General features: G+C 36.3%; 1 protein-coding gene across 2 annotated transcripts in view; it reads left to right on the top strand.

Annotated features, from left to right (window-relative positions):
- The first annotated feature begins 2,489 nt into the window (after window positions 1–2,489).
- LOC110033078 (uncharacterized methyltransferase At2g41040, chloroplastic) overlaps window positions 2,490–14,978 on the top strand; it is a 30,594-nt gene continuing 18,105 nt past the window's right edge. For both annotated transcript variants that reach the window (XM_020736941.1, XM_020736940.1), the window contains exon 1: window positions 2,490–2,791. In XM_020736941.1, coding sequence (XP_020592600.1) covers window positions 2,618–2,791 — 174 coding nt within the window. In that variant the 5' untranslated portion in view covers window positions 2,490–2,617. The remainder of the gene's footprint in view (window positions 2,792–14,978) is intronic.

The following is a 14,978-nucleotide window of genomic DNA, read 5'->3' on the forward strand; positions in this document are numbered from 1 at the left end:
ATCTTTGATCATCCTTTGATAAGTGGCACCCCGAGATACTTGAAAGGGGGAGAGGATGTTGAAAAACCAATAAATTGGGAGATCTAATGTTTGACTGCAGTATTAGTTTTCTTACTAAAAATTAGTTGGGATTTAGAAGTGTTGAAAGTCATATCAGAGACTTCTTGGAATTATTAATGTCATTTTTGAATTAGCTTGACAACATTCTTATTAGCTTTGGAAAATCGGATAATATCATCAACATATATTAGGTGAGTGAACTCTACATTAGATTTATGATGAAATCTAGCATAAGTCTTCAGCAGCATGGCTTTATGTAAGAGTCTTGAGAGATAGTCCATAACTAGAATAAAAATGGAGGGAGAGAGAGGATCTCCATGTTGTACTCCTCTTCTGGCTGAGAAGAAACCATGTGATTGTCCATTTAGCAGAATTGAGTGTGCATTAAACTGCAACCATCTAGAACAGAGGGTTAAAAACTTCCTGGGAGGGACCCCTTGCTTTAAGGATGTCTAAAATGAAGGACCAATTGATAGTATCATATGCCTTTTTAAGATCCAGCTTATAGATGAGATCCCCCCTATAGGGATGATCAATATCTAAGAATAGCTCTTGTGCAAGTAGTACATTATCAACTTTATACCTACCTTTTATAAAGCAGTTTAGTTAGGCTTTATGAGATGGATTAAGTGAGGCTGAAGCCTAGCAAAAAAAAAATTACGAACTATCTTGCACAACACATAGATGAGGATAATTGGTCTAAACTGGTTCCAAGTACTGCACTCAGTGGATTTGGGGATGACAACATAACTGGAAGAACATAAATAATTGGGCTAAGGGGTCCCCAGAAAGAAGCTCTGGATGGCGGCAATAACATCTCCTTTTACAATAGGCTAGGCTTTTTTATAAAATGCAGAAGTGTAACCATCCGGACCAACCACTTTAGAACTATCAATACTGCTTAAAGCTCTCCACATTTCAGTTTTTGAGGGAGTATGAGTAAGTTGGAGCTCCCTAGTGTAGTTCTGATCCTCTTGGAAAAGCTGCAGATCCACAGGAATAGAGACAGTGGGAGGATCAAAAAGAAGTTCTTTAAGAAAAGTTACAGCATTTCTAGCAATGCCCCCATAATTAGTGATCCAATTTCCATCAAAATTTTGAATTCTGTGAATAGTATTGCACTTTCTTCTATATTTGATCATGCATGGTAGTATTTAGTGTTTCTATCTCCCCCAAAAAATATGCTCACAACAGCCTTTTGTCTCAGAAATAATTCCAACCAATCAGTAGCAATTAACACTTTCTCAGTGCCATCCATAAGAGAGGATTCATCCACATGACCATTCTCCACAACAGCTTCAAGAGAGGCCAAATTCTTTTCAGCTTGTTCAACATTTTCATAAACATTTCCAAAGGTGGTCCAATTCCATTGCATGAGAGCTTTTGCCACAGATTTTTGAAGATGGCACAACTTAATAAGGGGGTTGGGATGATGAAAACCTCTCGAATGTTCTTTAATGAAATTTAGAAAGTTTGGGTGTTCAACCCACATATTTTGGAATATGAATGGGGTTGGACCTGTAGGAGGGCTGACAGTAATAGAGACCATCAAAAGTCTATGATCTGAGCCTACTAAGGAAAGATGTGAAACATAAGTGTGCAGAAAAAATTGAAACCAGTAATTATTAGCCAGGAATCTATCCAACCTTTCCCATATCAACTCTCTTCTCCAAGTGAATGTGGGCCCCTGGAAACCAAGATGAAACAGTTTTACAGATTGGATATTATCACAAAATTCAGTAAATTTGTAAAGTTTGGGAGGTCTCCCACCTCTTTTCTCAGAGGTAGCAACCACACAATTGAAGTCTCCCCCCACTAGCCAAGGAGAAGACATTGAACTTCCAATATTATGAAGGCCATTCCAGAGATCTCTACGTGCGGCCTTATTGCAACCAGCATAAAAAAATGTTGCAAACCCATCCTTGCCAGCAATGTCAAACTAAAAGTGAACAAACTGAGGGTCATCTATCAGGATCGACCAAGTGATTTCATATATGCACAAAATTCAAATCTTGTTATTAATGTTGGAAAAGTGTGAGAAGCCATGGAGCTATTTAATTACTTTTTGGGGATATTTATAAACCATTGGTTTTAGAAGAGCTATACGCCAAAGTTTGTGTTTTTTGTTAACGTGGAGGAGTCTTTTTAGGGAGAGTGGATGAACCACTCCTCTTATATTTCAACAAAGGAAGTTAATCATGATGGTATGGTTTAGCTCTCCACCCATATTAGTTAAATTATTTCGAACCATAATAAATCGAGCACGAATGAATAAATTTTTGTTCATGTCCAGCTCATTTATATATTGAGGGAAAAAAAAAATTTTACTGAACTGGTCAATTTAGTGGATTAAAACAACTTTAATTTTTTTAACGAGTACAAACTGTTTCCGAAGGAGCGATTTTAACTGCTCTACTCCCTAGTTCCTACTTCCATTCAAATTACCAAAACGTCCCAGCCACATAACCGGCCAAACGTGGGCTATCCTCTCCACGCTAATACTTCGCGACCTAGGCAAACGAGGGACGGTATAGCTTTTCAAAAAACTGATCTAAGAATGATGAAAGCCAGAACGATGGCTGCTTCTTCCTCCACGCCATCTCTCCTCGTTCCTCCGCTCATTACCCGACATAAAAGGCCTCTTTATTCTATTGTGGAGTTTAAATGCAGTCCTCGCATCATCGGCCATCGAGGGTTTCAGGCAAGCGCCACTACAGTTGCCACAAAGCTGGTACATTGATTTAATATCTAGGTTTTTCATTTCTGTGTAAAGATTAGATAATGGAAGCTTTATTGGAAACTCAATTTCGTATGTCACTACTAATTAAAGGAACATCATGTGGTCGTAGATGAGCTAACCACCCCTTGCTTCGGAGATTTATATATCGGTTGGGTTGTTAGCCAGCGAGTGTATATTATTCTTTGGTAATGGGTCTGTTCTCATCTGCGACTAGCTGTTTCCTGGATAATGATTTGTGGATGAAGTTAGTCTGAATTTGTATTCGGTAACGTGATTTGTAGAGACATAAGTTGATTTGTAGAGAGTCTTGGTACAAAAGCAGGTCTTACGATGTTGAACCTTGATCATTGAAAGCATAGAAAGCTCGAAATATGTCTGATTACGTAGATATTTTTTCCATATAAATAATTTCTGATCTCCGTACTGTCCTCTCATTGTTTTGGTGTAGTGTGCCTTATAGTTTTTTGCACTTAGGACCGGTTTAATTGAATACGAAAATGGGGGAGGTGAGGGAAGTAGAGCATTTCTTCTGCTCGGTTGATGGGGCAGTGGTAAGGGTTTCATTAGTGGTTTGTAAGATTTTTAGTTTTGATTTCATGCCCTTAAGTTTGCTACTGATTTCTATAAACCATTTAATGTGATGCTTTCAACTGCAGACTAAGTTAGACGTCACCTAAACATGCCACCGACAAATGCACACAAGCATATGTAATATTAATTTTTTTATAATTCATTCATATATAATGTAAAATTATATGCTTAGCATGATAGCTAATGCATTATTTATACACTTATACCATAAATTCAGGTTTACAATATGTGATATACTAGATAGTATATCTTTAGTAATTTCTTATTTGTATTGTATCTTTTTGATATATTGTAGTAATTTTTATATAAAATTTTATGTATATATAAACATATATTATTACAATGCAAGGATATGCAATATTTTAATAATTTATAATAGTATGATGCATTAATAATATTATAATAATTTTTAATTTATATCATCAAAGTACTTGAGATGCATGTATACAGTTAGGATTATTCATGTATGCATATGTGAATATATACATTGTACGAACAAGTATTTCTTATTTTTTTATAATTTATCACAGTATGATCAACAAATTATTACGTTAAACAAATTTCTGAAAAAAAAGGAAGCTGCATGAATAAGTTAATTAGATAATATTATTGTCAAAGAATTACGAACAAAAAGTGGCAAGTAACATGTGAAGAATTTGTGAAAAGAAAATATGAAATAAATTTTACACATCATGCAACACAAATAGAATGAATGGATAATAAGGGTTTATGAAGTTTATCCTAAAGAGTTGAGAACAAAGTTATAAATGATGTTGAGACCGTTTAATAAATTTTAGCTATTTATATTTGTTTATATGTAGTGTGCATACACACTTTTTCTCTTTCTTGGAGAAGAATGATTTTCATCATCCCATTTAAACTTCGATGTTTTGCCTTAAAATAAAAAATATTTTAATATTATCCACTCTTTGACATCAAGAAAATTATTTCAGTATTTTTAATTTTGATCATTGATCGAATGGATTTAAGATTTCTGAATGGATAGTGTTGGTTACATGCAAATATAACTGAGAATTTAAATATGAATGTTTTTCGAATATCGTATAATTTAACGTCCAAATTTATATGAAATGAAAAGTGCATTTGCTTGTTTTGATTGTCAAAAATGCATTTTATGTGGGCTAATATAATCAGTATAATACTCTTTTTTTCTTTTAAAATTCTCTCTCTCTCTCTCTCTCTCACACACACACACACACACATACATATATACATGCATGCATACATATATATAATGATTATTGGGCCTTCCATATCCATTCCAACCAACTAATAGAAAGTATTAGGTGTCTTTGACTTGTTGAACTATTAAGCATTCTCTTAGAAGTAGTTTCCTCAACTTCCATTTCAAGAAGTGAGAAGTACCACTTCCTATCACTTATGGGTAACCAAGTTGGTCTGTAGTTATTTTACTATGTAGCTGCAGGATCACAGTTTTTTTTTTCATATGCCGGAGGTATATATTTGTTTTTATGAGAATTTGCATGCATATTCCTATGTCATTTGAGACCCGGGAAACTTGTTAGTTGAAATCAAAATGATGGGATAAATCTAATGAGAACGGATGGCCTAAATCTATGTCTTTTTGTGTTAGAATTTCAACAAAAACCTAACTTTAATAGTTTCTATCTTTGGAACGAGTGTGGTGTAATCATTTTAAATGTAATATTAGGCCATCATATCTTGGGTTGGGTCAACAGTACAACACTAGAAAATCTCTTTTTCTGTCATTTAATAATGGTGAAAATATACTATTTTGAAAGATGCAAGAAAAAGTGAAACTCTTGGTGATGCTGTGCTTCTTATTTACTTGGACCGGTTTGGTCTAGGATTATTGAAGGTCGCCCGAATCTATAGTTTTTGGAGTGCTGCCTCTTTTTATGAATGGGCCCACTCTTAATTATCTAGGAATATATATTTTTTTCTTTTTGGTGTTTAGGGTTTAGTTTTTTCTTTGATTTTCTTTGGGACAGCCGTAGTCATCTCCTTCTCCTTTTATAGGATGTATCCTAAGATTTCATGTGGTGGGCTGGCTCTATCTTGGTCTCCTGGTGGATACTTTCTTGCATCACTCCCACATCTTTTTCATTCTTTGTCTGCTGCCGCAGCTCAAAAAATGATAAACTTCTCGTTTTCTGCATCCAATCTGCTGTTGCTATCAAAGGATATCAGTTGTCTCGCTTTCCTCCCCTTCCAACTTGCTATCCACCTTATTGACACCACTCAAAAGGCCTAAACCCCTAACCGACACCAATTACACTTTATTCTCTAGTATATGCCATTGTTATTTGTTTTCAATTTGTTATATTTTCAATTTTGGTTTCAATAAAATTACTAGTGGTTGTGTTGTGTTTTTCCTTACCTTATTTCTGTATCAATTTCAGTATGATTTGGTATTATAGCTAGCCTAATCCGAGCGCCATACGAGGGTTACCAAAACCCACTAATATCAAATCTAAGCTTTGCTGAAAACCCGTCCTTATTGCTAATTTTTTCTGCCTACGCTAAACCACCCACATACACTTTTTTTCCACCCCGGTCCTAAACCCTAACCATGCCAATGTGGTAACAAGTACTACATACCGATAGGGATCTCACCATAGAGAAGCTATAAGAGAAAATTCGTCGACTTCAGCAAAGGCTTGCTGAATTTGAGGATGGGACCAATTGTGATATCACAATTGATCATGATAGTGATACTTATAGAGGGGAGTGGTATAATCAAAATCCTTTTCATAGATATGATTCCGGTGGAGAGGTGGATAAGCCATGGCGCGTTGACTCCAATGTTTGGGGAGATCGAGGGATGGAGTAGCTTTTGGAGTACATAGAGATATGGGAGTAAATGTAGTTAGATTTGAGGAGAGAATGAATCCAGATGACTTCATTGATGGTTGCATACTGTTGAAAGGGTATTTGAGTTTAAGGAGGTGACAGCTGTTAGTTGAGTGAAATATGCTGCCATAAAATTGATGAAGAGTGTCTTGCTGTGGTGGGAGAAACTGAAGAGGGTGAGAGAAAGAGAAGCTAGGAGAAAGATTATACATGGGAGAAGATGAAGAAGGAGATGCATAAAAATACTTACCCTCACACTACTGTCAGAACATATTCTTAAAGCTCCATCGCCTACAACAAAGAGAGTTATCGGTGGAGTAGTTTGAGCAACTCATCTTGAAATGTAAGTTGACAGAGTCAGAGGAGCATGCTATAGCCAGATATTAGGCTTGAAGCCAACCATCAATAATATTGTCCAACCACAACCTTATTGGTCTTTGGGTCAAACTTTAGTACTTAAGGTGGAGAGATAGCAGAGGTGGAGTAGGCACCCACCTTTATTTAGATAACCACACACGACTGGAGGTATTAATAGGAGCACATCTAGGCTAGGTATGAAGATTGAACAGAGGGATGGCAGAGCTGATTAAAGTGGGAAAAATGTCTGAAAAGAGTGGCACATGCCGCACAATTTCAGCCAGGAAGTTTTTCTGATGTCTTGGATATGGACACATTTCCTACGGTTGCCCTATTAGCATAGGTGTTTCTTTCATCGAGTAGGGTGCATTGGAGGAAGTGAGTGAGGAGGAAGTGGAAGAAGAGCAGGGTGAGGAGTATCAGCTCTATGGAGATGCGGGTGAGATGTTTGTTGTGAGTATGGCTATGTAGGCTAAACCATAGAGGGATCATTATTGGTTGAGACATAACATCTTTCGTTCTAGATGTATGATGAGAGGGAAGTTATGTAGCCGTATTATTCATTGAAAGAATTGTGAAAATGTTGCCTCTACTCTTATAGTGAATGTTTCAGTTCTTTTGTAATTCGAAGTCGCCAACCTTTCTAGTAATCTCTTTAGGATTTCCTTTTCCAATAGACCCCTCTTACTTGAATAGTAGGAACAATTTAGAGTACAGAAGGGATCAAAAAAGAAGGAATGAAGACAAGGATTAGCTTTCAAAGCTCTCACTAAACCACATGACAGAGAGTGGATCTCTCACATCCCAATTGAGTAGTGGCTCATCGACACACGAGCCCCATGAAGTATCATAGTAGACTCGTAGAATCCGTATTATGCTTCTAAAGCCAAATCAGACCATAAGGATAAATGGTGAATCACCGTATCCCAAATGTGAGGTAGGTGTGTGAAGACAAATCCAATTGCAGACAATTTTAAATATGCCGGTTATGAACTTACAGGATGCTATGCCAGCATGCAAGTTGAAAGTATAAGTGCAAACCACCTATGTTGTGGTGCAAAGTGACATAAGGATGGTACAAAGCAAATGCAAGTAGTGTCCTCGTGGGAGAAATGAATACTCGTCATGAACATATGAGGGTGTAAGGCTCGCAAGTGCACGACAGTGTGCAAGTGTGGATGTGCTCGAGCAAATAATGTGAAAATCATGCGATGAATGCAAGATACCAGATACAGGTGATCACTCGATCGGTCAGGTCGGTGGGATCACATCGAGAGACAGTGGTCAATAGACCGATTGGGTCGATGACAACGTCAATCAATCATGTGGATCGAGGAGGGTCGATCGGGCCGGTGTGTGTGGCCAATCGATAAAGAACAATCAATTGATATGATTTGTTTAGAGTGTACGACGTCAATCGATCATGCCGACCGGAGATAGTTGATCGTGCCAGAGTGTATTGCCGATCGATGAACGTTGCTCGATCGATATGATCTGGCCAGTGGCAATGCCAATTGATTATGTCGATTAGAGATGGTCGATTGGGCCGTAGTATGTGGTCAATCGATAAGGGATGGTCGATCGATACGATCGTGCAGTGGCATCATGCCGACCGAAGATAGTTGATTGGGCTGAAGTTGGTTGCCGATTGACGAAGGGTGATTGATCAATTCAATCGGGTTGGCGGCTTTGCTGATCGATCTTGTCGACCGAAGAATGTCAATCGTGCTGAAGTGTGGCCGATCAATGAAGGACGGTCGATTGATATGATGGGGGCAGTGGCGGCGCCGTTCGATCATTTCAACGGACAAGATAGTCTATTGAACCAATGCAGTTGGTCGATCAACAGAACATGCAAAAGTGGACAGTTTTAATGCATCTTTAAAATAATGCTAAGCACACGATATGAATGCAACCACATGTCGTATGAGACTTGGTTAGATTCGACGATGAATCACACTCGTCCTAATGAGCTCACGGGAAACCTAGGGTGAAATGATGGAGAGGTGTAACAACGCCATATTGCCTAAGGCATCATAACACCCACCTCCTTTTCATGACGCTAAATGGGGAATCTCTCACAAGGGGGTTTTTTTAGTGACCGAGAAGGTGATCGAAGAAATGTCTTTGGCTTCTTGGTCGGTGGATTTCAAACGTCAATCTGGATGAAATCACCGAGGCAAACGACGGGATTAGTACAACCCAACTTTTAGATTTTGAGCTATGAAGAAAAAGGGGTAGGTTTTACTATTTGAATTCGCAAGGGACGATGCAAAACACCTAATCTTATGGGGTTTCCTCTAAGCACACAAAAATCCTGATCTAATTCCTCTAACATCAAGCTTTAGAGGGTTCTAGGGATGAAAATTGTAATAGCTCGATGAATCTCACCGATGCTATGATTGATGACGCTTTCCTTTTTATTATCCTCACTTCGTTGATGTAAGGTTGGCGAAGCTGGATTCCTTCTCCAAGATAGTAAAGAAGGTCTTCTTGTTGGAGAGAAATGACGAGGTCGCTAGATCCTTTCTTCTTACAAGTGATGAGGAAGCTTTCTTCGTTGAAGAGGATGAGGAAGTCCTCGAAGTTCTCCTTCTCCAAAGCTTGGAAGAAGCTCTCCCCTCCGGCTCACGGGAAGTCGACGGAGATAGGGTTGTAAACGAGCCGAGCTTGAGCGAGCTCAGACTTGGCTCGTATTCGGCTCGTTCGAAATAGCTCGTGTTCGAAATCGGCTTGTGTTCGAAATTAGCTCGTGAACAGTGTGTTTGTGTTCGACTCGATTTAAATATTCATGTTCGTGTTCGGCTCGTATTCGACTCAAAATTGGCTCGTAAAAATTAATTTGAAAAAAATAAATGTATTGAGCTTAGCCATCATGGTCATAACACGTAATAAAATAAAGCATAATAGAGGAATATCACACAGAAGCTTAGCCATCATGGTCATAACACGTAATAAAATAAAGCATAATAGAGGAATATCACACAGAAGCTTAGCCATCATGGTCATAACACGTAATAAAATAAAGCATAATAGAGGAATATCACACAGAAGCTTAGCCATCATGGTCATAACACGTAATAAAATAAAGCATAATAGAGGAATATCACACAGAAGCTTAGCCATCATGGTCATAACACGTAATAAAATAAAGCATAATAGAGGAATATCACACAGAAGCTTAGCCATCATGGTCATAACACGTAATAAAATAAAGCATAATAGAGGAATATCACACAGAAGCTTAGCCATCATGGTCATAACACGTAATAAAATAAAGCATAATAGAGGAATATCACACAGAAGCTTAGCCATCATGGTCATAACACGTAATAAAATAAAGCATAATAGAGGAATATCACACAGAAGCTTAGCCATCATGGTCATAACACGTAATAAAATAAAGCATAATAGAGGAATATCACACAGAAGCTTAGCCATCATGGTCATAACACGTAATAAAATAAAGCATAATAGAGGAATATCACACAGAAGCTTAGCCATCATGGTCATAACACGTAATAAAATAAAGCATAATAGAGGAATATCACACAGAAGCTTAGCCATCATGGTCATAACACGTAATAAAATAAAGCATAATAGAGGAATATCACACAGAAGCTTAGCCATCATGGTCATAACACGTAATAAAATAAAGCATAATAGAGGAATATCACACAGAAGCTTAGCCATCATGGTCATAACACGTAATAAAATAAAGCATAATAGAGGAATATCACACAGAAGCTTAGCCATCATGGTCATAACACGTAATAAAATAAAGCATAATAGAGGAATATCACACAGAAGCTTAGCCATCATGGTCATAACACGTAATAAAATAAAGCATAATAGAGGAATATCACACAGAAGCTTAGCCATCATGGTCATAACACGTAATAAAATAAAGCATAATAGAGGAATATCACACAGAAGCTTAGCCATCATGGTCATAACACGTAATAAAATAAAGCATAATAGAGGAATATCACACAGAAGCTTAGCCATCATGGTCATAACACGTAATAAAATAAAGCATAATAGAGGAATATCACACAGAAGCTTAGCCATCATGGTCATAACACGTAATAAAATAAAGCATAATAGAGGAATATCACACAGAAGCTTAGCCATCATGGTCATAACACGTAATAAAATAAAGCATAATAGAGGAATATCACACAGAAGCTTAGCCATCATGGTCATAACACGTAATAAAATAAAGCATAATAGAGGAATATCACACAGAAGCTTAGCCATCATGGTCATAACACGTAATAAAATAAAGCATAATAGAGGAATATCACACAGAAGCTTAGCCATCATGGTCATAACACGTAATAAAATAAAGCATAATAGAGGAATATCACACAGAAGCTTAGCCATCATGGTCATAACACGTAATAAAATAAAGCATAATAGAGGAATATCACACAGAAGCTTAGCCATCATGGTCATAACACGTAATAAAATAAAGCATAATAGAGGAATATCACACAGAAGCTTAGCCATCATGGTCATAACACGTAATAAAATAAAGCATAATAGAGGAATATCACACAGAAGCTTAGCCATCATGGTCATAACACGTAATAAAATAAAGCATAATAGAGGAATATCACACAGAAGCTTAGCCATCATGGTCATAACACGTAATAAAATAAAGCATAATAGAGGAATATCACACAGAAGCTTAGCCATCATGGTCATAACACGTAATAAAATAAAGCATAATAGAGGAATATCACACAGAAGCTTAGCCATCATGGTCATAACACGTAATAAAATAAAGCATAATAGAGGAATATCACACAGAAGCTTAGCCATCATGGTCATAACACGTAATAAAATAAAGCATAATAGAGGAATATCACACAGAAGCTTAGCCATCATGGTCATAACACGTAATAAAATAAAGCATAATAGAGGAATATCACACAGAAGCTTAGCCATCATGGTCATAACACGTAATAAAATAAAGCATAATAGAGGAATATCACACAGAAGCTTAGCCATCATGGTCATAACACGTAATAAAATAAAGCATAATAGAGGAATATCACACAGAAGCTTAGCCATCATGGTCATAACACGTAATAAAATAAAGCATAATAGAGGAATATCACACAGAAGCTTAGCCATCATGGTCATAACACGTAATAAAATAAAGCATAATAGAGGAATATCACACAGAAGCTTAGCCATCATGGTCATAACACGTAATAAAATAAAGCATAATAGAGGAATATCACACAGAAGCTTAGCCATCATGGTCATAACACGTAATAAAATAAAGCATAATAGAGGAATATCACACAGAAGCTTAGCCATCATGGTCATAACACGTAATAAAATAAAGCATAATAGAGGAATATCACACAGAAGCTTAGCCATCATGGTCATAACACGTAATAAAATAAAGCATAATAGAGGAATATCACACAGAAGCTTAGCCATCATGGTCATAACACGTAATAAAATAAAGCATAATAGAGGAATATCACACAGAAGCTTAGCCATCATGGTCATAACACGTAATAAAATAAAGCATAATAGAGGAATATCACACAGAAGCTTAGCCATCATGGTCATAACACGTAATAAAATAAAGCATAATAGAGGAATATCACACAGAAGCTTAGCCATCATGGTCATAACACGTAATAAAATAAAGCATAATAGAGGAATATCACACAGAAGCTTAGCCATCATGGTCATAACACGTAATAAAATAAAGCATAATAGAGGAATATCACACAGAAGCTTAGCCATCATGGTCATAACACGTAATAAAATAAAGCATAATAGAGGAATATCACACAGAAGCTTAGCCATCATGGTCATAACACGTAATAAAATAAAGCATAATAGAGGAATATCACACAGAAGCTTAGCCATCATGGTCATAACACGTAATAAAATAAAGCATAATAGAGGAATATCACACAGAAGCTTAGCCATCATGGTCATAACACGTAATAAAATAAAGCATAATAGAGGAATATCACACAGAAGCTTAGCCATCATGGTCATAACACGTAATAAAATAAAGCATAATAGAGGAATATCACACAGAAGCTTAGCCATCATGGTCATAACACGTAATAAAATAAAGCATAATAGAGGAATATCACACAGAAGCTTAGCCATCATGGTCATAACACGTAATAAAATAAAGCATAATAGAGGAATATCACACAGAAGCTTAGCCATCATGGTCATAACACGTAATAAAATAAAGCATAATAGAGGAATATCACACAGAAGCTTAGCCATCATGGTCATAACACGTAATAAAATAAAGCATAATAGAGGAATATCACACAGAAGCTTAGCCATCATGGTCATAACACGTAATAAAATAAAGCATAATAGAGGAATATCACACAGAAGCTTAGCCATCATGGTCATAACACGTAATAAAATAAAGCATAATAGAGGAATATCACACAGAAGCTTAGCCATCATGGTCATAACACGTAATAAAATAAAGCATAATAGAGGAATATCACACAGAAGCTTAGCCATCATGGTCATAACACGTAATAAAATAAAGCATAATAGAGGAATATCACACAGAAGCTTAGCCATCATGGTCATAACACGTAATAAAATAAAGCATAATAGAGGAATATCACACAGAAGCTTAGCCATCATGGTCATAACACGTAATAAAATAAAGCATAATAGAGGAATATCACACAGAAGCTTAGCCATCATGGTCATAACACGTAATAAAATAAAGCATAATAGAGGAATATCACACAGAAGCTTAGCCATCATGGTCATAACACGTAATAAAATAAAGCATAATAGAGGAATATCACACAGAAGCTTAGCCATCATGGTCATAACACGTAATAAAATAAAGCATAATAGAGGAATATCACACAGAAGCTTAGCCATCATGGTCATAACACGTAATAAAATAAAGCATAATAGAGGAATATCACACAGAAGCTTAGCCATCATGGTCATAACACGTAATAAAATAAAGCATAATAGAGGAATATCACACAGAAGCTTAGCCATCATGGTCATAACACGTAATAAAATAAAGCATAATAGAGGAATATCACACAGAAGCTTAGCCATCATGGTCATAACACGTAATAAAATAAAGCATAATAGAGGAATATCACACAGAAGCTTAGCCATCATGGTCATAACACGTAATAAAATAAAGCATAATAGAGGAATATCACACAGAAGCTTAGCCATCATGGTCATAACACGTAATAAAATAAAGCATAATAGAGGAATATCACACAGAAGCTTAGCCATCATGGTCATAACACGTAATAAAATAAAGCATAATAGAGGAATATCACACAGAAGCTTAGCCATCATGGTCATAACACGTAATAAAATAAAGCATAATAGAGGAATATCACACAGAAGCTTAGCCATCATGGTCATAACACGTAATAAAATAAAGCATAATAGAGGAATATCACACAGAAGCTTAGCCATCATGGTCATAACACGTAATAAAATAAAGCATAATAGAGGAATATCACACAGAAGCTTAGCCATCATGGTCATAACACGTAATAAAATAAAGCATAATAGAGGAATATCACACAGAAGCTTAGCCATCATGGTCATAACACGTAATAAAATAAAGCATAATAGAGGAATATCACACAGAAGCTTAGCCATCATGGTCATAACACGTAATAAAATAAAGCATAATAGAGGAATATCACACAGAAGCTTAGCCATCATGGTCATAACACGTAATAAAATAAAGCATAATAGAGGAATATCACACAGAAGCTTAGCCATCATGGTCATAACACGTAATAAAATAAAGCATAATAGAGGAATATCACACAGAAGCTTAGCCATCATGGTCATAACACGTAATAAAATAAAGCATAATAGAGGAATATCACACAGAAGCTTAGCCATCATGGTCATAACACGTAATAAAATAAAGCATAATAGAGGAATATCACACAGAAGCTTAGCCATCATGGTCATAACACGTAATAAAATAAAGCATAATAGAGGAATATCACACAGAAGCTTAGCCATCATGGTCATAACACGTAATAAAATAAAGCATAATAGAGGAATATCACACAGAAGCTTAGCCATCATGGTCATAACACGTAATAAAATAAAGCATAATAGAGGAATATCACACAGAAGCTTAGCCATCATGGTCATAACACGTAATAAAATAAAGCATAATAGAGGAATATCACACAGAAGCTTAGCCATCATGGTCATAACACGTAATAAAATAAAGCATAATAGAGGAATATCACACAGAAGCTTAGCCATCATGGTCATAACACGTAATAAAATAAAGCATAATAGAGGAATATCACACAGAAGCTTAGCCATCATGGTCATAACACGTAAT

Source organism: Phalaenopsis equestris, unplaced genomic scaffold, assembly GCF_001263595.1.
Source record: "Phalaenopsis equestris unplaced genomic scaffold, ASM126359v1 Scaffold001086, whole genome shotgun sequence".
NCBI classification, from domain to species: domain Eukaryota; kingdom Viridiplantae; phylum Streptophyta; class Magnoliopsida; order Asparagales; family Orchidaceae; genus Phalaenopsis; species Phalaenopsis equestris.